Here is a 23138-nt window from a genome sequence, read left to right on the forward strand (position 1 = left end):
GGGAAGACAAAGGAAGAGAAGGCCACGCCCCTTGCATTAGGGGCACAACCCGGACTTGGCTTCTCCCGCTTGCGAACATGCCACACAGCCATTGGCTTTAGTCTTCGGGCTAAAGACCATCTTCCAGTCGAAGTGAAGATTTACTTTTTCTCGTACAGAGTGGAGGAAACGCTTACTTTGGTTTCTCACGTTTTCCTGATAGAGAATTGGGGGATCGATGAACGTAGAAATATAAAGTAGATACAGAATTTACATCTAACATCTCTCTCTTCCCTGGGAGTTTTCAATTTGATTCTGAAAATGCTTGGGGGCTTTTTCATCAACCTAAGTTATTTTTGTGTGTGGGAAAATATACTTAACACAAAACTTCCCATTTTAATCATTTTGAAGTGTGCAGGTCAGTGGCACGAAGTACGTTCACACTGTTGTGCAACCATCACCACCATCCATTTCAGAACGTTTTCATCTTCCCCAACGAAAACTGTACACATTAAACAACAACTCCCACCCCCTCCCCTCAGCCCCGGTGACCACTCTACTGTCTCTATGAACCTCACCACCCTACGTTATCTCATACAAGTAGAATCATATGGTAACTGTCCTGTGACCGGCTTAGTTTACCGAGCATCAAGTCTTCATGGTCCCTCCACGTTGTGGCATGGGTAAGAATCATCTTCCTTTTTGAGGCTGAATATCCCATTCTACGTACATACCATGTTTTGATTATCCATTCATCTGTCAATGGACAATTAGGTTGTTCTCACCTTCTAGCTATTGTGAATGATGCTGCTACGAACATGGGTATGCAAACATTTGTTTAAGACCCTGCTTTCAATTCTTTTGGGTATATACCTAGAACCTAAATTATTGTAACATTATTCAACATTGGGGGTGGGAAGTCTGCTTTACCCAAATCAGGATTCTAACTTGGCCACCTGAGTAGTCTCTGGCAGCTGTGCATGCCTGGAGGCACCCCTTACAGAAGGGCAGTCCCCAGTGGGCAGCATGCCACCCTCCTTGTCCCAGGCCCCCTGGCAGCCATGGCAAAGAGAGATCCAAAGCCAGCATACCCAGCACTCCACTTGAAACTCTCTGCTACTGAATTTCCAATAAAGACAAGACAAAAGGTTAAAAAAGAAGACATTTTTTATTAAAAGTTAAAAAGGTTTTCAAAGTTTAAACATGCACATAGATACTTCCACTATCTCATGGCTTTCTAAAGTCACTGACAAGCAGATACAAACTGGTCTGGCAAACATGCTTTGGCTACCTAACTCCCCCGAGGTTTTGTATTTGGAGTAAGCCCGCTCGCCCAGGGGAAACCAAACACTTGCCAGAATGTCCCCACTGCTGCTGTTGCCCCCACACAGGCAGGACAGAGGGCAGGGAACACTCTTGTGCTCCTGAACAGGCAGAGCGCAGCTAGGCTCTCGGCTTCGCCCAGCAGCTGCGACCACCGGGACCGGAAAGAGCCACCCTTCCACCCTGAGCACCGTCTGTCCAGGCAAGGGAGCAGGCTGCTCAGCTGGGCATCTCAACACCGGCTGCACTTACAGTCCGTGGAGAACCTGAAGCAGAATCCCGACGGTCTGAGCCACGGGTCAGTTCAGTCAGAATCTCTGGGAATGTCACCAGATGAAGGTCATTTTTGAAGTTCCCCGGGGGAGGGCAGGGAGGATTCTGATGCCCAAGGAGGGGACAACCATAGCAGCCCCTCCTTTCTCAACTCTTACCTTCTTAGAAGTACCCCGTGTTCCAATTTAAAACATTTGGCATGTCTGACACACTTCTTCATTTACGAAGAAGTGATGACATATGGATGCTTAAGTTTCTACCAGTGATTTGTAATGGGTTAAAAAAAAATAGAGCACCCAGACTTCATTAAAAAAATTTATTTTCATATAAAAGTGCCAAAATATCCACCAATGTCATAATCTATCTCAACAACCAGTTTACGCTAGTAATCAAAACACAAGCCTCTTTATTCACATTGTTTAAAAATCAAATTCTTTTCACACATTCCCACAGTAGCTTGAGTCTCTAGACAGTGGGAAGCTTGCATTCCTATTTGCTGTGGTAGTCCATATGTCCAGGTTCATATAGGCACGAAACGGGTTAAACCCTGGGTAGTATTCCTTGCACATGACAGCCTGGTTTTCCATGTGAGTCGAATGTTCTGTGGTGGGATTGATGGGGCAGCAACTTTCGTATACATCACTTTGTGGGGCCCAGATGGAACCAAAAAGTCCAGACATTGGAGACAAGCTTCGGGTGCTTGTGAGGTAGGGCTGAGGTGTACATGAGGAGAGGAAAAAAAGAAATTTTTTAGAAAGGCAACATCAAGGTTGAAGGCACACCAGTGGACACCACAGTGGTACCCATCCAAGTCACCGGGAAGTCATTAAACTATTCTCAACCCTCTGGGTTGCCTCAACGCCATTTTTCTCAAATAGAGCGTTGTGAAATCCTCATCTCACTGGGTAAACTTATTTTCAACCCAAGGAAGGACCCCCTAGGTCAAATGCCCTCGATCCGTAAAAAGTGTCTTGAGTGGATGTGAGAGGGAGGCGGCACGGGGCTTTTAGGCTCAGAAGGGTGCCGACAAGCAGGAAGCCCTCAGGACCCACTCACGGACCACTGACCAACCTCTTGGTCATTTGGATCCGTTCCTCCCTGAGCACAGATGAAAAGGTCAGCAGGACCGTGTTTATAAACACAGCTGTGTCACAGGGGGCTTCCTGGCCCAAACTCAATTTTATGGACACAGCATCGCTCCTCCGTGTCCTCTGGGACGCCTTTCTCATTCAGGGTGGCTAAACCGCCCACGTCTGCAAGCCCCCACCTGTCTGACTACGCACTAGGCTCCTTCAGAGGGGGGCTAGCCTGGCTTTTGTGATCTAAAGGAAACAAGCCGGGCTTTGGCCGATCTGAACCTGACTCTGAAGTGAAGTGAGACCAGGATTAAAGAAGCACCAGAAAGAACTCAGAGCTGCCCGGGGGCCACGACACTGACCGGAGAATTGAGGAGACCTGCATGTCCCCAGGCAGTCGGCATGTTGGGCAGGGGGCTCCAGGTAGATGGAGAGTTGTGATCCATAAAGTCTGTCTGAATTTCGGCAGGACAAGGGAAGCCATTGGGGTAATTCATGTTTTCTACAAAGAGTGGAAGACAACAACATACGTAAACATTTTTACGGCAAGATCTGAATTCTCACTCTCAGGCCAAAAGTTTCAAGGCCTTACCGTAGTGCCAAGGTAAAGACAGGCGTAGATACTCACCCCATGGGAACCAGGCGGGCCATTACACTGTCATTCGCAAGGTTAAACCTATCAGATATGCTACCTGGGAAGCCCTCAGGAAGCCCTCAGGAAGGTCTTCCTCTGGCCTTGATGTTCTGTATTTGACAATGTGATGGGAGGCTTTCTAATCAACACTCCTGCAGCCTGGAATTGTGTCCATTCTTACCAGTCCTTAACATTTGCTTTTATTACCTGTCGTGCCGACCTCAGCCTCCTGCACATATACCATGGAACCAGCACTTCTTAGCTAAGCAGGAAGGTACAGCTGTCCGTGCCTTATCCACGGGAGGTATGTTCCAGGACCCCCAGTGGGTGCCTGAAGCCACGGATACTCCCGGACCCTATGTACATTGTTTTCTTCCTATACATAAATACCCGGGGTAAAGTATAATTTATAAATCAGGCACAGCAAGAGATTAACTAATAAAATAGAAAAATTATAATGATATACTGTGATAAAAGTTATGTGAATGGGCCCTCTTTTCTCTTTCCCTCTCAAAATATCTTGTTGTACCGCACTCACCCTTCTTGTGAGGCTGTGAGGTAATAAAGTGCCTACGTGAGGAGAGGAGGTGAGGTGAATGACAGACACTGTGACACAGCATTAGGCTACTATCAACCTTCTGACAATACGTCAGGAGGAGGATCATCTGCTTCTGGAAGGCAGCTGACCGAGGGTAACTGAAACCACAGAAAGCACAACACGGATAATGGGGTGCTGCGGTAATATACAGAAGCCTCCCAAGCCCGGGAAGAAAGTCACCCCAGCACCCCCCTGTGGCTAGCATGGCGCAAGGCAGGTATCAAAATCTGGTGAAGTCCATCTACTTACACGGCTTAGAGCTTCCCTGAAAAGGTAGCCCCACTATGAGAAATTGTGATCAGGCTGTAATGTATAATAAGAACATTTTGCAGCTTATCAGGGAAATCTCATAGCTTTTAGTGTTTATTATTACCGATGCTTGCGCCCAAGCATCTGCAACTTCCCACAGCTTCCCCTCCTGGCTCTCCATTCTGTCCTTCGGCTGCACCACCCAGGGGAAGAAGAGTTAGGCCCTGCTGAGGAACAAGCCCATACTTGTTTCCATTTCACTCAGGACTTGTCTGCCTAAAAAGTACACCAAATATCTAAAGCCTCGGCCTCCCAGTGGATAATCTACAATCTTAAGTCCACAGAAATCCAAATGACCCAGGTCTACCAAATCTGAGGGACTAAATAGATCAGGGTTCTTCGTAGAAGCCCCCAGACAGCCAGGTTGAGAGGGCTATTTGAGACCACCTAAAATTATACACGGCAGGCCTGCACAACTGAACCCACATGAAGCTACTCGGCAGCTTCCTGTAAGGTCATTCTCAAAGGTTCTCACTGTTAAAGGTGCATTCTTTCTTTAAAAAAATTCAATTTAATTAACATATAGTGTATTATTAGTTTCAGGGATAGAATTTAGTGATTCACCAGTTGCACAGAACACCCAGTGCTCAACATACCACATGCCCTCCTGAATGCCCATCACCCAGTCACCCCACCCCTCCCCTCCAGCAGCCCTCAGTTTGTTTCCTAGAGTTGAGTCTCTCATGGTTTGTGTCCCTCTCGGATTTCGTCTTATTTTTCCTTCCCTTCCCCTATGTTCACCTGTTTTGTTCTTAAAGGCACATTCCTAACAAACAGACAAGTAAAACAACAAAAGACCAAGCTCATGAATACACAGAACAGACTGGTGATTGTCAGAGGCGGGGGATGGAGAGGGTGGAGGGGAGTGGGGTGTATGTAAAATGGATGAAGGTGCTCGAGCGGCACAAACTCCCCATGATAAGCTGAATCCATCCTGGAGACAGAGTGTACAGTCATGGTGAGCAGTGTTAACAATATCCTATCGTGTATTTGTAAGTTGCTAAGAGAGATCTTAAAAGTTTTCCTCACAGGGCGCCTGGGTGGCTCAGTTGTTAAGCGTCTGCCTTCGGCTCGGGTCATGATCCCGGGGTCCTGGGATCGAGCCCCGCATCGGGCTCCCTGCTCTGCGGGAAGCCTGCTTCTCCCTCTGCCTCTGCCGCTCCCCCTGGCTTGTGCTCTCGTTCTCAAATAAATAAAATCTTTTTAAAAAAAAGTTTTCCTCACAGAGAGAACATGTGTAATCATGTACAGGGATGGGTGGTGACTAAACTTACTGTAGCCATCACTTCCCAGTACATACCAATAGCCAATCATTACGTCGTACACCTGAAACTAATACAATGTTCTGGGTCAATTATATCGAAGTTGCTTTTAAAAAGGTACATTCTGGAGGAGATTACGCTAAGTGAAATAAGTCAAGCAGAGAAAGTCAATTATCATAGGGTTTCACTTATTTGTGGAACATAAGGAATAGCATGGAGGACATTAGGAGAAGGAAGGGAAAAATGAGGGGGGGGAAATCGGAGGGAGAGACGAACCATGAGAGACTATGGACTCCGAGAAACACACTGAGGGTTCTAGAGGGGAGGGGGTGGGGGGATGGGTTAGCCTGGTGATGGGTATTAAAGAGGGCACGTTCTGCATGGAGCACTGGGTGTTATACACAAACAATGAATCATGGAACACTACATCCAAAACTAACGATGTAATGTATGGTGATTAACATAACAATAAAATTAAATTAAATTAAAAACAAACAAAAAGGTACATTCTTCTGCAGTTAGTGCCTCAGGTCCATCCACTTTTTGCTTCGACTTTTCTGAAAGTAAAAGAATGGCATCGGATTGTCTGAGCAGCTTTTACCTTCCGGAAAGGCATTATAATCGTTCAGTTCCAACGGACAGTACACGCTGGGGAACTGGCCTTCACAGGCTGTGCTCCAGTCAATGAAGCTGCTACAAAACACAAGAGGTCTCGTTTCAGAGGCAGGACATCAAAAGACCCGAGTGAAGAAAGAGAACGATTTCATGGCCCAGCCTCCTAGTCACTGCTCATCCCTGTTTTGGAAGAGAAAAGATGTACTTTCTCAAGTCCCGGGATCAAAGACTTCCTGACTGAACGCTCCCCGCCAATGACAGGGCCTTGCAGGACGGATGGCTCCGGCGGGGAGCGCGCTCGCCTGATCACCAGGTGGGCTAAGTCCACCTGGAGGCAGAATCCAAGGCCGTGGCTTCGGAGCTCTCTGGGAGAGCGACCGCGCTACCCCGAGGCTCTCAGCCTCAGCAGGCGTGGCTCTAAGGCGTCCCCCTCACCCGGGGCAGGGTCTGCATTCCTCTCAGGGGGGCCAAAACCAGCATGACAGATTCGTGACAGATACTTCGATCACGATTACAAACTGGAGTCTCATGATAGAAGAAAGTCAATACCACTGTAATAAACTGAACCAAAAAAGAAAACCTCAAATAGATTCCGCGATTAAACATAGATGCCACCATTTTCTCATGTTCTCACCACTGAACGTCCTTGACATCCAACAGTAAATTAAAGAAACTGCTCTAATGTCACAGTCTTTCAATACTCAAACTATCTGATCTTCCTTAACATTTTAAATGTGTTCGTGATGAATGCCACGGAAAAATGGAAATCTCTGCTCTGTCAGGTGGTAGGAGTTGTGACTGTTTTTCCAAACAGGCCTCCATTAACAGACCATCTTTTCAACTTAAGGAGGAAAGTAATGATGTGGTCAGCAGCTATGTCGCTCTTATTTCCTTTCATGTTTCTCGCACCCAGGCTTTGTTGTTTTCTAAGACATCACAACGCAACTTCAAGAGACAGATGGAAACACCCAGCTAAGGTGCACGGGGGAAGGAAGCCTGGCCCCCAATTTTGCAAGGCCTGCCTAACAGACTGAACTCCAGTCCCCAGGGCAAGCCCCTAGGCTAAGCGAGGCAATGACCAGAGAAGAGACTCCGTACCTATTATGCACGGGGGCCGGGCCCTGCATCACGCCAGGCATGCTGCTCTCCACAGCGCAGCTGAAGCTGCTGGTCACACACACGGGCCGCGTGGGCCACAGGTCTCCAGGTGGGTAAAGACCTAAGGAAGAGAACAGGTCCTCTCAGCCTACCCTCTTCCCACCCTTCCTGCATCTTCTCTTCTTTCCTTCTAGAAAACACTCCCTGCAAGTCACCCACACGTGCTGACCATCTCTGTCTTCCCTGACCCTTTTCGGGATATACTTTCAGGATATAAAGCAGAAAGATGGGGTCTAAGGAGAATGCCACTGTTCCACTAACAATTCAACAATAGCAAGTCCAAAATGTATCCAAAGGACAGTGCAGAAGCCCATGCTTTCAAAGTCGGCTCCAAGGTGTAGGGCGGTTTTCAAATCTAGCAGAGTTTATATAAGCAAAAGCAAGTCCGTGTATCAGAGCTCAATGATGCCACGGGGCGTGAACATCGGGCTCATCCTGCCACAACCCCCGACCCTAGCCACGCGGGAAGCAGGCACTAGAGGAAAACAGGAGACATGAGCACCTTAGCTACAAGGCAGGCGCAGCCTGAGTCAGAGGCCCCTGATGACGCCGACCCAGAGAGCAGGTGCCTCCCAGAGTGCACGGAAGTGCGGTGACGTGGCTCGGACGAGAGGGCCCGCACCCCCTGCCACCTGCTCGTCTTCACCAGCTCCCTGGCCTGCCATGTGGATGGACCCCTGGCTGGTGCCTGAAGCAAGAGTCTGTGTCTCACCTTTATCTTCTTCAACACCTGGGGGCCCGGCAGGAAGGCTGGGACAGGGAGGTTCTGCATATTGTGGGAGGTTATTCATGTTTCTGTGGAGAAAGTGAGAAAATGAGGATCTATAGATTTCTTCTGTGCAAGGACATACCAACTTTGTTCAACCAAGTCTGAGTTTTACAGAAATTCTTCCCCCAAGAAACAGAAATACTGGAGACACAAAGGTACACAACCAGAAAAGGGTTAAGGGATATCAAATTTCCAAGACCCAGCAAAGCCATACACAACAGAATCAGTGTAACTGAGGCCAGCTGCAGGCTCCCGCCTGCCCAGCTCCAGCCGGCAGGAGGTTATCGATCCCCAGTTACTGTACGCTCCACCGCTCCCAAAACAGTCGACAGCTTGCCTCGTCCCCCTGCTGAACCTCCTCCTTCACAGGCACATCCACCTAATGTTAACGAGAGCCTCCCGTCCTCTCGCAACGCGATCGGCGCCTAAGGAAATGCGATCACGTTCTCACTCGAAAACCCTCTGCCTGCTGAGTCCTCTCCTCTTGCCCTGCTCAACAAAAGCCACTTGTCTATTTTGTTCGATGGGGGCAGCAATCGTCACAGAGTGGAGTCATAACCATGGGAGGATCGGCTAGCTTCTTGCAAAACTCCCTACGTCATCAGTCTCAGTTTTATTTCAAGTCCTAGCAAATAGTAGATGACGCCCATCCCTACAATAGCTGCAGTTTCTCTTTCTGCTTTCAGGAATGAGATGTGTTTTTTTTTTTTTCTCCTTAAGATTTATTTATTTGAGAGAGCGCACGCACAAGCTAGGGGAGGGGCAGAGGGAGAGGGACAAGCAGACTCCCCGCTGAGCCTGAGCTCCCAGCCCAGTGGAGCCCGATGTAGGGCTCCATCCCAGGACCCTGGGACCGTGACCTGAGCCGAAGGCAGACACTTTACTGACTGAGCCGCCCAGGCGCCCCAGAAATGGGATGTGTTCTAACGTGGCTTTATTACTGGCAGCAACAGGGCTCCCACACGAAACATGTTTACTCGGAAGGATCCTACTTTCTGAATTATGAGCGAAATTGGATGTTACTTTCTTTCATTCTTAAAAAGCTTTCCTATTTTCACCTGCAGAACCAAGTACAAAGCAGCAAGCAGCAGTGACAGAAAAAAGATAGTACATAAAACACACTATAAGAGCTAGAAAGTTAAAAACTTACGTGGAATTGCAGATGTTATGAGAAAGATTCAAGGAGATGGGAGTTTCTGAAGAAAAGTCATTTTGTGAAACACTGTCTCCTGCATAAAAGCAAAAAAATTATCACAAGCTTTTACAAATGTAATTTAACTGCATTATGTATTAAAGGGCAGACTGCTAATTATCACTAACCCTGAATGAGCAATTTATTTCTCACTTTTAACTGATTTTCACATTAGTAATTTTATTTTTTAAAACTCTCTATTGTATTTATCTTTTCATTGAAAACTAACTTAAATTTATGGATTTTGGACTCACAGTGTTTTAATTATGGAAAAAAGCTGAAACTTAATATTACGTAACTTTCTCATAAGGATTTTTCTGATAAAAGAAATTTTGCGGACACCTGGGTGGCTCAGTCATTGAGCGTCTGCCTTCGGCTCAGGTCATGATCCCAGGGTCCTGGGATCGAGCCCCGCATCGGGCTCCCTGCTCAGCGGGAAGCCTGCTTCTCCCTCTCCCTCTGCCCCTGCCTGTGTTCCCTCTCTCGCTGTGTCTCTCTCTGTCAAATAAATAAATAAAATATAAAAAAAAAGAAAAAAGAAGTCTTGTTATATAAATAGACCCCTGCAGTTTATAAAAGCGACACTGTAGGAAACCTATGAAAATAAACTAAGTTTAGAGAAGAAAAACAGAAGTCACCTGCGATTATACTGCCATTCAACATCAGGTATGTTTCCTTATAATCTCTTTTATGTGTATGCATATGTATAAAATTGGGGTCACACTTCATATATACTTTGTCTTTATGGTCTTTTACACCATTAATTATACTGGGGGCATTTTCCTGATGGTACATAACCCTCAAACAACTTATAAACTACATTTTAAGTACGGCAACACCATCAATAATTTTTACCATCTTGCTCCTGTTGGCCTTCCCTAAGCAAAAACTGCACTTCTATTCTTTGTTACTAAGGACTGATTTTTAAAAATCTTGAGCTGGCATCGTCAGGCAAACTTTGTCTTCAGTGGTGGATGGAGCTGTGCTTGGTGTAGGCTGCGAACGCCAAGCTTCCTCAGGCCAAACACATCCCCGCTATCAAAGCACATGGGCCTGCAGCTCCACGTAAGGGAAGACAGTGTCCCCCAGAAGGGGCAGGACTGCTATGTTTCTGAGAAGATCTTATCTCTTTATGCCTAAAGCACAGTACACAGTAATAAACAGTGCATATCAGTGATATTAAAATTTTATGGGGGTCATTAAGAAAACAATGTCTCAAAGGCTCCTGGTGGGGGGGAGGTGAGGCAGCTGATAACAAAACACAGCCTGAAGATACACGTGGGTGCCCTGTGTAGGTTTTTATGGCTATTGTGCCCTGGTCTCTCAGCCAAGACCTTTTATAGGTCTCACCTCCGGGAGGAGACAGAGAAGAGAGAAGCCCAGAGGCTGCTGAAGGGAGCTGTCTGTGGTTTGAAGCGGCCTGTCTGGCGGAGGAGACAGGGATCGAGCTGAGCCCCTGGCGGTGAGCAAACTGGGGTGTGGAATAAGCCGTCAACCTCTCTGAGCCCGGGGCCTCACACCTCGGCCTGGCCCAGGGACGCTGGCCCTCCCTCTCAAGGCCATGTGGGAGCAGTGCGAGTGTGACCGGGGAACGAAGGCCTCACACATGTGAGCTTCTCAACCTCACCACCGTTTCCTTCCACAAAGACTAAATTTACTATGTTGAAAACAACAGTGAAAAGGAATGAACTCCATCTTTATATGGTCACGGAGCTTAAAAAAACACAGTGAAAGAAGCAAGATGCAGAATGATATACTGAAGTGTGATTTCCTTTATGTAAGTCACAAATATTCTATACTTTGTTGGTGGACATATGAAGGTAAAATAAAATATGGACTAGAAGAATACACACCAAGTTCACGACAGTGGACAGTGATTTTCTTGAGGAGGTGAAAGTGGAACAGACTATAAGGCATTATTAAAAAAAAATGAACTTTGACCTTTCCCAAATCTTCAAATTTCTCAAAAATAAAGAGAGGGCCGCAATATCCACAGCAGCATTATTCACAAGCGCCAAAAGGTGGAAACACCCCAAGTGGCCATCAACAGATGAATGGATAATCAAAATGTGGTATGTACATGCAATGGAATATTATTTGGCCTTAAAAAGGAAGGATGGAAGAACCTTGGAGAAATTACACTAAGTGAAATAAGCCAGACACAAAAGGACAACCACTGTGTGATTCTACTTAGACACTAGAGTAGTCAAAGTGATTGAGACAGGAAGTAGCAGAGAGGCTTCCAGGGGCTGGGGGAGCGGCGAGTGGGGAACAGAGAGCCATTGTTTAAAAGTGCAGAGTCTGTTTGGGCTGATGAAAGGATTTGAGGAATGGATGGTTACACAATAGGAGTGCTCTTAATGCCACTGAATGCTACACTTAAATACGGTAAATTCTGTTACAAATATTTTACCATAATAAAAATGCGCAAGTAATAAAATAAATGTGGAAGTTCTTTGAACTGTTTCAAAGACACTGAAATGATGACGATGATGATGATGATGATGATGATGATGCGGTGGGGAGGGGAGAAAAAGGAAGGAGGGAAAAACAAGAGAGTGAATGAAATCCAAAGTGAAGCCGGTACTCCAACCTGCGGCTCCAACCTGTGGCCCTGCGTGGGCTCCGGGCGCTGGAAAGCAGATCCCGGCCTGGTACCGGGCTGGCCGAGGGCGGTTGGCAGGCTGGGTCCCCCTCCCCGGCCCCCCGGGACTCACCGGCCGGCAGGAAGTGCTGAGGGCCCGCCACAGGCTTCTTGTCCCCGTCGGAGCTACTGCTGCTCCAGCTGCCCCAGCTGCCCCGGCTGGCCCGCACGCTGCCCGAGGAGCTGCCGCAGTCCGAGCTGGAATCAGAGCAGGACTTCTCCATGCACTTCGCCCCGGGCTTCGGGTAGTAGCCCTCTGTGGGAAGGCAGAGAGGCGTCACGTTTCAGTTAAACAGTTTTCAACTGGATGCCACGTCCCATCAAAGGAGAGAGCTAGAATTAGGAAGGAGGCCACGTTCAGCTTCAGGGTCTGCTCTACCTCTGCTCATCCAGGGAGAAGAACGACCTGACACCAATGACGGGACGTGGGGGAACTGTAGGGGATGAGCTCTGCCTATGGGATGGACGCTCACACATGTCCGGGGCTCAGACCGTCCCTACCAATGATAACTGTGATCTAACAATGGTTCTGGAAATAAACACTCTGGGAAAGAAAACAGCCTACTCAACCGGAGTGGAAATTTACGGGTAAAGTCCCGCTCTCTTCTATTAAGATTTCCACTAAGAGCTTCAAATTATTATTTATGTGTGGGTGGAAAGAACCTCCAATAAGACCAAAAAGCAACATGCGTGTCAAGGGAATGAGTGAGAGGACGGAGAAACTCCCTAACTCTTGTCAGCTTGTGTGTCTGCCAGCCTGCATGCACTGACGCGGATGTGTGTCTGGGGACACGGGTGCTGGCCTGGAGGATGACCACTCCCCCGCCCCCTACCCCACGGGTACAGCCAGCTTCAGCAGCCCCTGAGCCTCCTGCTATGCTCTGCCCTACCCTGGACCTAGCTCTGCGTGCCCTCTACCTCCCACTCCCAGAGACTCTGCCCAGCAGTTCTCAGGTGGGCCAGCAGCCTGGTCTGCAGGAACCACCTGACTCAGGTGTGTGAGAAGAACACGGTTCCCACCTGGCCATCCCCCAGAGTAAGCACCCACTATGCCTTCAACACTCTGCATGGGGCGAGTGGAGAATGGCCAGGTTTTAGAGGAAGGGGGAGGGAGGAGGGGGGAACACCAGAGGCCTGCCCAGGTTCAAAAGAATCTCAGGTTTCCAGTCTCATCCTGATACCTTCCCATTTGGGCTGCCGTAAGCTAAGCTAACCCATCCCCCCACCCCTCTCCCCTCTAAAACCCTCAGTTTGTCCATAGTCTCTCATGGTTCATCTCCCCCTCTGATTTCCCCCCTTCATTTTTCCCTTCCTTCTCCTAATGTGCTCCACGCTATAATAAGTGAAACCATATGATAATTGACTTTCTCTGCGTGACTTATTTCACTTAGCATAATCTCCTCCAGTCCCATCCATGTTGATGTAAAAGTTGGGTATTCATCCTTTCTGATGGCTGAGTAATATTCCATTGTATATATGGACCACATCATCTTTATCCATTCGTCTGTTGAAGGGCATCTCGGCTCTTTCCACAGTTTGCCTATTACGGACATTGCTGCTATGAACATTGGGGTGCATATGGCCCTTGTTTTCATTACATCTGTGTCTTTGGGGTAAATACCCAGTAGTGCAATTCCTGGGTCATAGGGTAGCTCTATTTTTAACTTTTTGAGGCACCTCCACACTGTTTTCCAGAGTGGCTGTACCAGCTTGCATTCCCACCAACAGTGTAAGAGGGTTCCCCTTTCTCCACAACCTCTCCAACATTTGTTTTTTCTTGCCTTGTCCATTTTTGCCATTCTAACTGGTGTAAGGTGGTATCTCAATGTGGTTTTGATTTGAATTTCCCTGATGGCCAATGACGTTGAACATTTTTTCATCTGTCTGTTGGCCATTTCTATGTCTTCTTTGGAGAAGTGTCTGTTCATGTCAAGACCCATTTCTTTACACTGGATACTTCCTAGAGGAATCAAAACTTCCGACAGAAGCACCATTCACAGCTCAATATAGTTACATACCCGCCTCTCCCTGTGCAGCAGGTAAGCTGCTTCCAACGCCAGCATCGGTCTTACAAATTTCCCCAGGATTTTCCTGTATACACCAGTTTCTGACATCGATGTCACTGCTCAGCTCGGACCTTTCAAATTCACTGCACACAAGTTTTAATTCACTCTGTTCAGAGGGCCTAGAAGAACCACAAAAATATCACACTTGAATGTTATCATCCATCCATCCTTGCTTTCCAGGAGACTTATCAGAGGTGAAAATATGAACCTGGGACAACTCAAGACCTCTGTTCTTAGGGTTTTGGGGGAGAAGACACTGAGGAAGAGAAGGATATCAAAAAGACAAAGATTTTGCTGTTTTAGAACTACAATCAAGTTGGAGCTCATTTAATCGACTTCCTAGTTCACAGTGACAGGAATAAAAGTCCACAAGGTTAAAGGAGTCCTTCTATCATTTCTTAAGTGGCAAGTCCAGGACCAGAACCCAGGACTCTTGGCCCAATCTTCCTTGGCTTTAATGTAAAGTATGATTCTCAGTAGATGAACCTACTCCCTGCTGTCTGGGAGTTAATTTAAATCTTTTCTCATCCATTCATTTAGCAAACATTTGTTGAATGACTACAGTGCCATGTATTGTTAGGAGAGGTGTAGCATTTACAAAGCATAAAGTTCTTTCCCTAAGGAATTCATGGCCCAATGATAACATCTCTCTACTAGACCGTGAACTCCTTGGGGGAAAGAACTGTAATGGTTTTGCAAATGGCTAAACATTTAGAAATGGTAGAGGATGCCATAGGAGTATGTAGATGACTACTCACATGGTCCAATTTCAGTACCTCGTGGCAGGTTTGTAGGACGGCAGTTACGAAGACAAAACATGTGAACCATAGCACATGATTTCGCCGGTTTCTGACCCCTCAAGGTAAAGAGTGTAATAGACAGAAGCAAGAGCCAAGGAAACAGATAATCTGACAACCACCTACTTCTTAAGCATCATGTTCCCAGAACTTCTGATTAGCTACAAGATACTTAACAGTTCTTTTTTAACAACTTGTTTCTTTAGCATGTCAGAAATCGGCTTACAGAAATATACCCTCACACTTAATTGGTGAAATTCCACTTGATTTTTGTATTTTCCTGTATGTCCTTATCAGGAAAATATAATACTTAATTTTTAAAAAGATTTTATCCATTTATTTAACAGAGAGAGAGAGAGAGAGAGCATGCACACGAGCAGGGGGAAGGGCAGAGGGAGAGGAGGAAGCAGGCTCCCTGCTGAGCAGGGAATCCAACGTGGGACTCGATCCCAGGACTCCGGGATCTTGACCTGAGCCAAAGGCAGACGCTTAACCAACTGAGCTACCCCGGCGCACCCAAAATGTAATATTTTAAAGTGATCTAAATCAATCAATTTTTTTAATGAAAATACATGTAAAAAGAATATAAGGTGTAACTTTCTATAAGATACCACATTGCAGTTTTTTAAATAATTTAGCCTAAATTAAAAGGATAATTACCAATCAACAGTTAGTATTTGGTATTAACAACAAACTAACAATGAGACTATTCTTTTTTCATGTTTGCATTTTGCTGTTGCCCAGTGTTAGCCAGGGCCCTTGGAGCTGCCTCACCGTGCTCCAGCAGAGTGTACAACACGACACTGCTGAATCACCGGCTCTGAGCTCCAGATCGTGGCCACCTCAGGGACCTAGGGACAGACGCCATGAGCAGCACCAAATATGCTCCCCACCCCGTGGTCCTCGCCTCCATGTGAGCTGTGCTGCCCGAGTCCCCCCCCTTCCCACAACAAGCGCGACTGCAGCAAGGTGGGGCCCCTTCCACAGAAAGACTGGGAGCCACCAGAGAACAATTTGACAGAAACACATACAAATACCTAGCTGAGTCTACAAGAAAGAAATCCCCAGATGCCAGAACTCAAAAGAAGAAAAAGCCAGAGTGGTGAGGATGGAGGGATTACTCAGGAGGGGCTGGGTTTTATTCCCTGCTCAAGGACAGTCACATACAGGAGTCGGGGACCTGGAACTGTTTCCTAAATAAAACTAGGGTCCTTGAAGGAGGCACTGTCAGTACAAGAGACACCAGAAAAGCTGCTTCCATGCACTTTGGGAGGAAAAGGCAGGAGAAAGCATCTCTACTGGAGGCTCTCGACTTGGGCACATGTTGGGTGTTTAGAAGTCTAACCCAAGAAATCAAAATTCAGAGACTATACCACCAGATGGATTTGGAGTCAGAATGTATGTACTACAGGGACGCCTGGGTGGCTCAGTTGGTTAAGCGTCTGCCTTCAGCTCAGGTCATAATCCCAGGGTCCTGGGATCAAGTCTGGCACAGGGCTCCCGGCTCAACGGGGAGTCTGCTTCTCCCTCTGCCAAACCCCCATCCCCACTCGTGCTCTAATAAATAAAATCTTAAAAAAAAAAAGTACACACTAATGACCTGTTGAAAAAAAAATATGGGATTCCCACATAAACACTATTCAGTGCCTTCATTTTACTAATAAGAAAATGAAAGCTTAGGCAAATTGAGTGACCTAAGGAAGCAAGGTTTCCAAAGGAGAACACCAATTCTGGCTCTGCCCCTTACCAACTCTGGGGCTTTCAGCAAAACACATGTCTCGGCCCCTCACTTCCCAGAAATGTAAGAACCTAGCTTCTGGTGACTCTTCTCTTTCACTACGGGACCCCATGGGTGAGGGTAACGCTGGGGAGGGGAGGCCTGTCGGCACCCACCTGCCCCACAAACGCTCCTGCACTTCACAGGCAGAACGAAAGGCCTGGCACAGAGGAGGCCTTATGCTTTTTTCTTTAAAACCTCCCATAGCTTTGAACATTTTTTAAGGTAAAAACACGAGAAATCTATTCACTTTAAGGTATTTTAACAATATAAATGAAAACATAACAAGAATACATATTAATTTTAATAACGTACTTTTACATCAATATTCTCCTCAGTATCCGACATCGCAAAAACAGATTAAACGGTAACAGCTAAGTGTAAAATTAGAGTAAAAAATAGATGAAAATTTTAAAGGGATTGTAAAAATTAACACACCTCAAGACCTGAGCAGCACCCCGTTTCTTGTTTTTACGACACGTTCGATTTTTATTCCAACTTAAATTTTGTAAATTTCCTTCTTTTTTCTCCTGAAGCTTCTTCTTCCTATAAGGATCTTCTTGCTACAGAGAAAAAAGAAACCTTAAATGAAGGTTTAAACTGACTAAATATACATTTAAAACCTTTTTTATTTTTTTTAACTTTTGAAGACCAACTCCATACAAATTCAGAATGTTCCAACACTGGTGAAAATGGAGGCATACATTTCTCAATCTCCGGTTTGTTTTCATTCCCCTTCTTTCTCTACCTCCCTCAATCTCTGCAAAAAGAAGAAACATTGTTGCCTTCAGAATTCCAATGGGGCTAAAAAGGGAAAACATCTGTTAGCAATTTAGGGTCAGCTTGCTGTTAACTTCAGCAGCAATAAATTCTCCAGCTTCACCTGTTAATTTGGTATGTGCAATTCACATGAATTACTACTGAAGAAAAATCATGTAAAAACTCAAGGTAGGAGTAATTTGTGTACTTGTTTACAGAAACTTTAGGAGACAGCCAATCTCCACTGAGTGTTCCAAATAGTTTAAGCTTTTGTAAATAAGAATATGCTTGATGTTTTTTAAATGTGGTTTTGAAAAACTTAATTTAGCATGAAATACATACCTATAAATTATATATAGTGTATGTGTGTATATATACATATACATAAGTGTGTGTGTGTGCGTGTATATATATGTAATTGTTTCTTTATTTTGGGTCTTCTCCTTTTACCTTAGACTCAGTCTGTTAACTGGCCCGAGGGGAGGGGGAGTCCCCTGCCTGTTGGCATTCTGAAGTAGCTCCTGCCTTGAGTGTTCTTGTACTCTCTTTTCCTTCCACCACTCTGCCCCTTTAAAGCAGAGGCACTGTCAGCAGGTGGGAGGTGGTACAGAGCTCACAAATTGAGACCCCAGGGCTTGAAAAATATATCCTGCAGGGACCTCCCAGAGGCAAATCCCCTAGCTCCAAGACTCCTCTTCCTACTGACCCTTAGGATTCATATTTCATAAAGAATAAAGACTGGCTCGTTTTACCTTCTTTTTTGAGAAGGTTGGTCCTGAAATCAGAGTAGGAATGTATGATGTTCTAACATACACTTGCCTGACACACATGACTTGGAAGAAGAAAAAGAAAAGGTTTCATTCAAATGCCTATACATTACATACCTGGGGTACCAAAAGCCATTAAGCAGGCTTATTACAATAAATACTAGAAATAAAATGAAATTGTAACTGTACCTGTGGTGGGAGAATGGGATTTTTGTTTTTTTCTTAATACTCCTTTAGTTTCTCCCCCAGTAAGTAGGTATTAACTTTTTTCTGATTCTGAAGGTATTTTAAAAACGTGACAAGTTAAACACACAAAGCCCCATCTTAGAGGATCTTAATGCCAACTGCTCAAGTTTGAGGCTAAACAAACACATTAATAACATATGATCAGACATTCTCCAAAGTTAAAGTTTAGCTATATACCATATTTATTCGTGTACTGGTCCCCGTATATTTCTAGCCTTGGGGGAGAAAGGGATTCCCCTTTCCTTGGGCCAAGAAAAGCTGTTCAACACAGCAAGACCTTGAGCCTTTGTGTCCCTCCAGAGTCACATACAAAGAAAGGATCTGCCTCTAAGTGGGGTCAGGGAAAGAGTGAACTGGTCAGTAGTCACTCTGACACTTGGCTGCCTCTCTCCACTCAATCTGGTGAGAGCTGTCATCCTGTGCAAACAAGAGGGACTACAGAAGACGTGCGACAGGGCGGTCAGAGGCATGGCTACTGCCTCTGAATATTAGCCAGAGTGATTAGCGGGAGAGTGCTCGGCACGCTGGACTCGGGTGCATGGAATGACCGAGAAGCAGTGTCCATGACCAAATAAAGCGGGGGACGGAAAGAGGGTGTGGACAAAAGAGGGAAGAGATGGAGGACATATGGGGGAGTGAAAAACTAATGAATGGCCTTTGTGCGTGTGTGTGCACACGCGTGTATGGCAGGGAGAGGGGGTTGGGAAGTGCGGCATTGAGGAGGAAGGGCCCCCGTCTTGGGAAGAACAAGCTAGCCCTGGACATAGCAGATGGTGGCGGGGGGAGTGGGGTGGGGAGGCAGGGTGAGGACATCAGAGACCCAAAGCAACAGACCTGTCAAGAAATGAGAGGGAGAATAAAGGGAGAATTCGGCTCTTTTCTTTTTGGTGGGGAGGGTGTCAGAGAGGGAGGCAGACCCAACCAGGGGAAGAGTCCAGGTAGAGTTGCAAGCAAGAACACAGCAGCTCTGAGGCCAAACAGCCTGAAGTGAAGCTCACTCCAGGCTTTTTACTGGCTGTGCGATCTTGAGCAAGTTACTCAGCTTCTCTCTGCCTCAGTTTCCTGCATCTTCCAGCAGGCTGTTGTGAGGAGCAAATAACCTGACACATAGCAAGCACTTTATAGAAGGCGTCTTATTCTCACATGATTGAATTATTTGAACTAGTGAAGTTCTCGGAAGTCCCTGATAGAAGGGACAATTTTGCTGATTACAGGTTGGGCAAATAAAAAGATTTCCTAAAACTTTAATAAAAGCCAACAAAGAAATCAAAGGAGAAAAATCACAGACTGACTCCATAAAACAATCTTTAAGCTGCTGTGTAGAAGTAACAGCAAATAAAAAATAAGAGAGAAGGGCAGACTAAGAAAAAAAACCAGACACACTGATAGGCAGAGTCAATACCATGCCATATGTTCTGACGGCAAATAAGAAAAACACATGCAATAGAAGAGTGGGCAAAGCACATGAAAGGCAAATTCACAAAAGAAATATAAAAGGCTAAAAAACCATGAAGACTCTATCCAAAATATTTAATAATAAAGTATGTTTTTAGGAAAGGGAAATTATAGACCAGCTTGTATCTCCTCTTTCCGTGCTGGTTTTAAAAAACACAAGTGTGTTTATACTGCATGTTTGTGCCTGCAGACACTACGAGAGGGCTGGGGAGGCGGAGGCCTGGGGAGGCAATGCCCTTAACAGAGTCTGCCTCTGAGCAGTGCAAGCAGAACTGGGTGAGACATTCACTTCCAAATTTATAAAAAAAGAAAGAAAGAAAAGGAAGAAAGAAGGAAGAGAGGGAGGCAGGAATTTCAGGGGTAGGATTTCGGATGGATGATTTTTTTACTTGTTTTTCAGAATTTTACAAAAAAGGAAATGAAGGAAAGTGCTCACTTTTCCCTGGTAAGAGATGCAAATTTAAATGAAAACCAAAACACAGTCATTTCCCCATCATGCTGACCAAGATTTTGCAAGAAACACAGCACAGTGCTGGTGGGAGCAGAGGAAGTCAGCGTTGTCCCATGGCATCATCTCATCAGTGCGAATGAGAATCAGGACCACCTTTCCAGAAAGCAATCTGGGGCACACAGGAAGACACTCTTTAATTCTGCTTCTAGAAATCTCTAACAAGGATATATCAGGTATACAGGGAAGACTTAAGAACAATGTAGTTCATCACAGTGCTATTTATGAAAATAAAGCTGTAAATAACTTTAATGTCCGACTGCAAGCAAATGGTTTAGGATTAGGGCATAGTTAAATGATGGAATGTAATATAACCACTGGAAACAAAGTTCCCCTTGTTCTGAACATGAGAAAATGTAGAATTATAACATTATTAACAAAGCTACATATACATAATGATGGTCCTGAGTTTTTTAAAAAGTTGCATAAAGAAAAATGTACAAAGTGGTTCATTTTGTATACACTTTTCTCCCCCCCTTCATGCTTTTATAATAATCATGAATTCCTTTCTAAGGGAAAGAAAAATCTGCTTTAAAAAAAATAAACAGCAGGGCTAGGGTTAAAATTTAGTTTGTAGCTCTCAGATCTGGGCTTCAACTTTCTCTGCCAATAAATCTAGAAGAATGTTCTCCATGTACTATAGACAGATTTATACAATTTTCTAAGCTGCAAAGTTAGGTCCTAAGAATGTACAAGAAAAACAAACACTGAATACTGCCCTTGGGAATGTGTTTATTGAGAATGATTTCTCCAAACGAACAATGAAATGGAAAGCACACTTGCAGGGTTTTAAAGAGCTTTTTGCAAAACAGGGAGTAAGTCACAGAGACAGCAAAACAAACAAACAAACAAACAAACAAAAAGATGGGGACTATGGTCCCCCAGATCCTCCGGCTCGCTGCAGCCTTTCTGCAGAGCCGGCTGCCATCTTTAGCTGCACAGGTCTCTCTTCCATGGGCTCCCGGACCAGAAAAGAAAGGAGGGACTTACTCGACCCCTGGGACTGTGCACAAGTCAAGTCTGCACTCCCGGGATAGAGAGAAAAGACAAGGCCCATGCCCCCAAAGATGGAATGGTGCAGATACGCAGAGAAGAAAACAACAGGAAGAAATTAAGAAACCTGCCACAAGGAAGGGCACAAGGGTAGAGGGCTGAGTCTGGCATGGGGGCCTCGGATGGAGTCTGAAGCCCAGGAATGGCGCCCACTCGTGGCAGCACCACACAGCAGGGCTCCTGGGGCCACCTCCTCCTGATGGCCCTCAGACGGATGGACGGACTTGGCATGAGTTCCACCTGCTCTGCCCAGCACATAGGCTTTGCAGCCACTGAGTCATTACATCTCACTGTTGGTTTGCATCACATGGCAGGGCAACATGGAAGTCTCCAAAGCCCCTAGCAAGAGGCTGCTAAGTTCCAATTCTTAACTTCACCCATTCCCTCCTACCTCAAATTCAATGACTTCTTTCTGCTCCTGAAAGCACGGCCCATCGTAGTCTCATGGCCTCGCTTTCTGTACATCTGGTATACCTGCACCCTCGGGCCACCTGCAGATTTACCACCACCAGGGTTCACACTGAGGCCCTGCTCTTCTCCCTATGCCCACCACACCTCAGAGAACTCAGGGTCGCCTTTCAGTTCTAACCTCCACAGGCACAGCTCCCAAATCTCAAGCTCCAGGCCCTAGTTTGCCATGTAAGCTCTGGTTCCGTATCTCCCGCTGTCGGTCACAATCACACACAGTCATTCCCTTTGTACTGACCCCTTGTCAGCTCTTGGTACGTGAGCTACTCCAAGCACTTACCATGTTAATTCAGCCGCTCCTCTCAACCCTAGGATGTAGGCACGCTCTCAGTACCCTCATTTGTCAGATAAGGAAACTGCGATGTTAAGTAACTCGCCCAGTGTTATAGAGCAAATAAATGACGACCAGGATTCAAACCCAAGAAGTCTGGCTGCAAAGTCCATGCTCTTAATATGCAACACTGCTTTGAGAAACATAAAAATGAACTCATTGCATAAGTCAGAATTCCCCCATCTTCTTGTTAGCCAGACTTAAAATTTAGGAGTTATTTTTGCAAATGGTTATGTAAGAAAAGATAGTTCCTCTCCTTTATACAATTAGGGAAGGGGAAATCCTGTTAGTCTTTCTTCTAAACTCTTACTTACTCTTCTTGTCGTTCCCCAAACACAGCCTTACGTCACACCTCCCAGTAGAGTAACAGCCTCCTTGTTAGAAGAGAGCTGGTGTCCTTTTTGGCCCGCTCCAACCCAGCCTCCAAAACACTCACACTGATCCTCCAAAAATGCATTATTCACACATTCATTCAAGCATTTACTAAACGGCACTTTATGATCTCTATAATAGGCATTCTGCCCATCTTTGTAAACCTGAATTGAAAAAGATTCAATTATGACCTTCAAGAAAATCACAGCCTGCAGGCTGTTTTCCACTGGTTACCCACAGCCCTCCCCCCATCCACCCCCCAGTCCAGAAACCTTCCCTAGCTCCCTATCCTTTGCATCAGGGTCTCCCCAACTGGCCACGCTCAAGCTAAATCCTCCGAGAAGACATTCTGTTTGGACACATGTGCTTTAAGGAATATGACTCTGAAGTTCCTTAGCAGGCAAGGGACCATGCTCTGCTTCTCTGCAAGCATCATCACTTCCGACTGCTGGGCTCATCTAGTTCACCATCTGCACTGCCAGCTGAGATCGAGTGGAGAAGTCCAAACTTGGAATTGGTGAGCCAAGGCCTTCGCCATCTGGAATGACTCCCACTCTTGCTTCACATTCCTGACTGAGCCTCTTCCCAAAGAGGATTTCCCACTGCTCCTGATTATGCCGTGGGGTTCAGTGGGGCTGCTGCCCACCTTCCCTTCTCTGCCTGTCCGCGTTTCTACCTCCTCTAGGAGCTTTCCGTGCCCGCTGCAG

General features: G+C 45.9%; 1 protein-coding gene across 1 annotated transcript in view; it reads right to left on the minus strand.

Annotated features, from left to right (window-relative positions):
• Window positions 1–1877: 1877 nt before the first annotated feature.
• Window positions 1878–23138, minus strand: part of TMEM131L (transmembrane 131 like) — a 158441-nt gene continuing 137180 nt past the window's right edge. The window contains exons 27-35 of the mRNA XM_028104343.2: window positions 16911–17035; window positions 13851–14017; window positions 11906–12088; window positions 9147–9225; window positions 7940–8022; window positions 7168–7288; window positions 6056–6147; window positions 3014–3153; window positions 1878–2288 (exon numbers count right to left, since the gene is read on the minus strand). Coding sequence (XP_027960144.1) covers window positions 2013–2288; window positions 3014–3153; window positions 6056–6147; window positions 7168–7288; window positions 7940–8022; window positions 9147–9225; window positions 11906–12088; window positions 13851–14017; window positions 16911–17035 — 1266 coding nt within the window. The 3' untranslated portion in view covers window positions 1878–2012. The remainder of the gene's footprint in view (window positions 2289–3013; window positions 3154–6055; window positions 6148–7167; window positions 7289–7939; window positions 8023–9146; window positions 9226–11905; window positions 12089–13850; window positions 14018–16910; window positions 17036–23138) is intronic.

The sequence above is a fragment of the Eumetopias jubatus genome, unplaced genomic scaffold (assembly GCF_037043125.1).
Source record: "Eumetopias jubatus isolate StellerSeaLion01/CBP00866 unplaced genomic scaffold, mEumJub1_p1.0 scaffold_2, whole genome shotgun sequence".
NCBI classification, from domain to species: domain Eukaryota; kingdom Metazoa; phylum Chordata; class Mammalia; order Carnivora; family Otariidae; genus Eumetopias; species Eumetopias jubatus.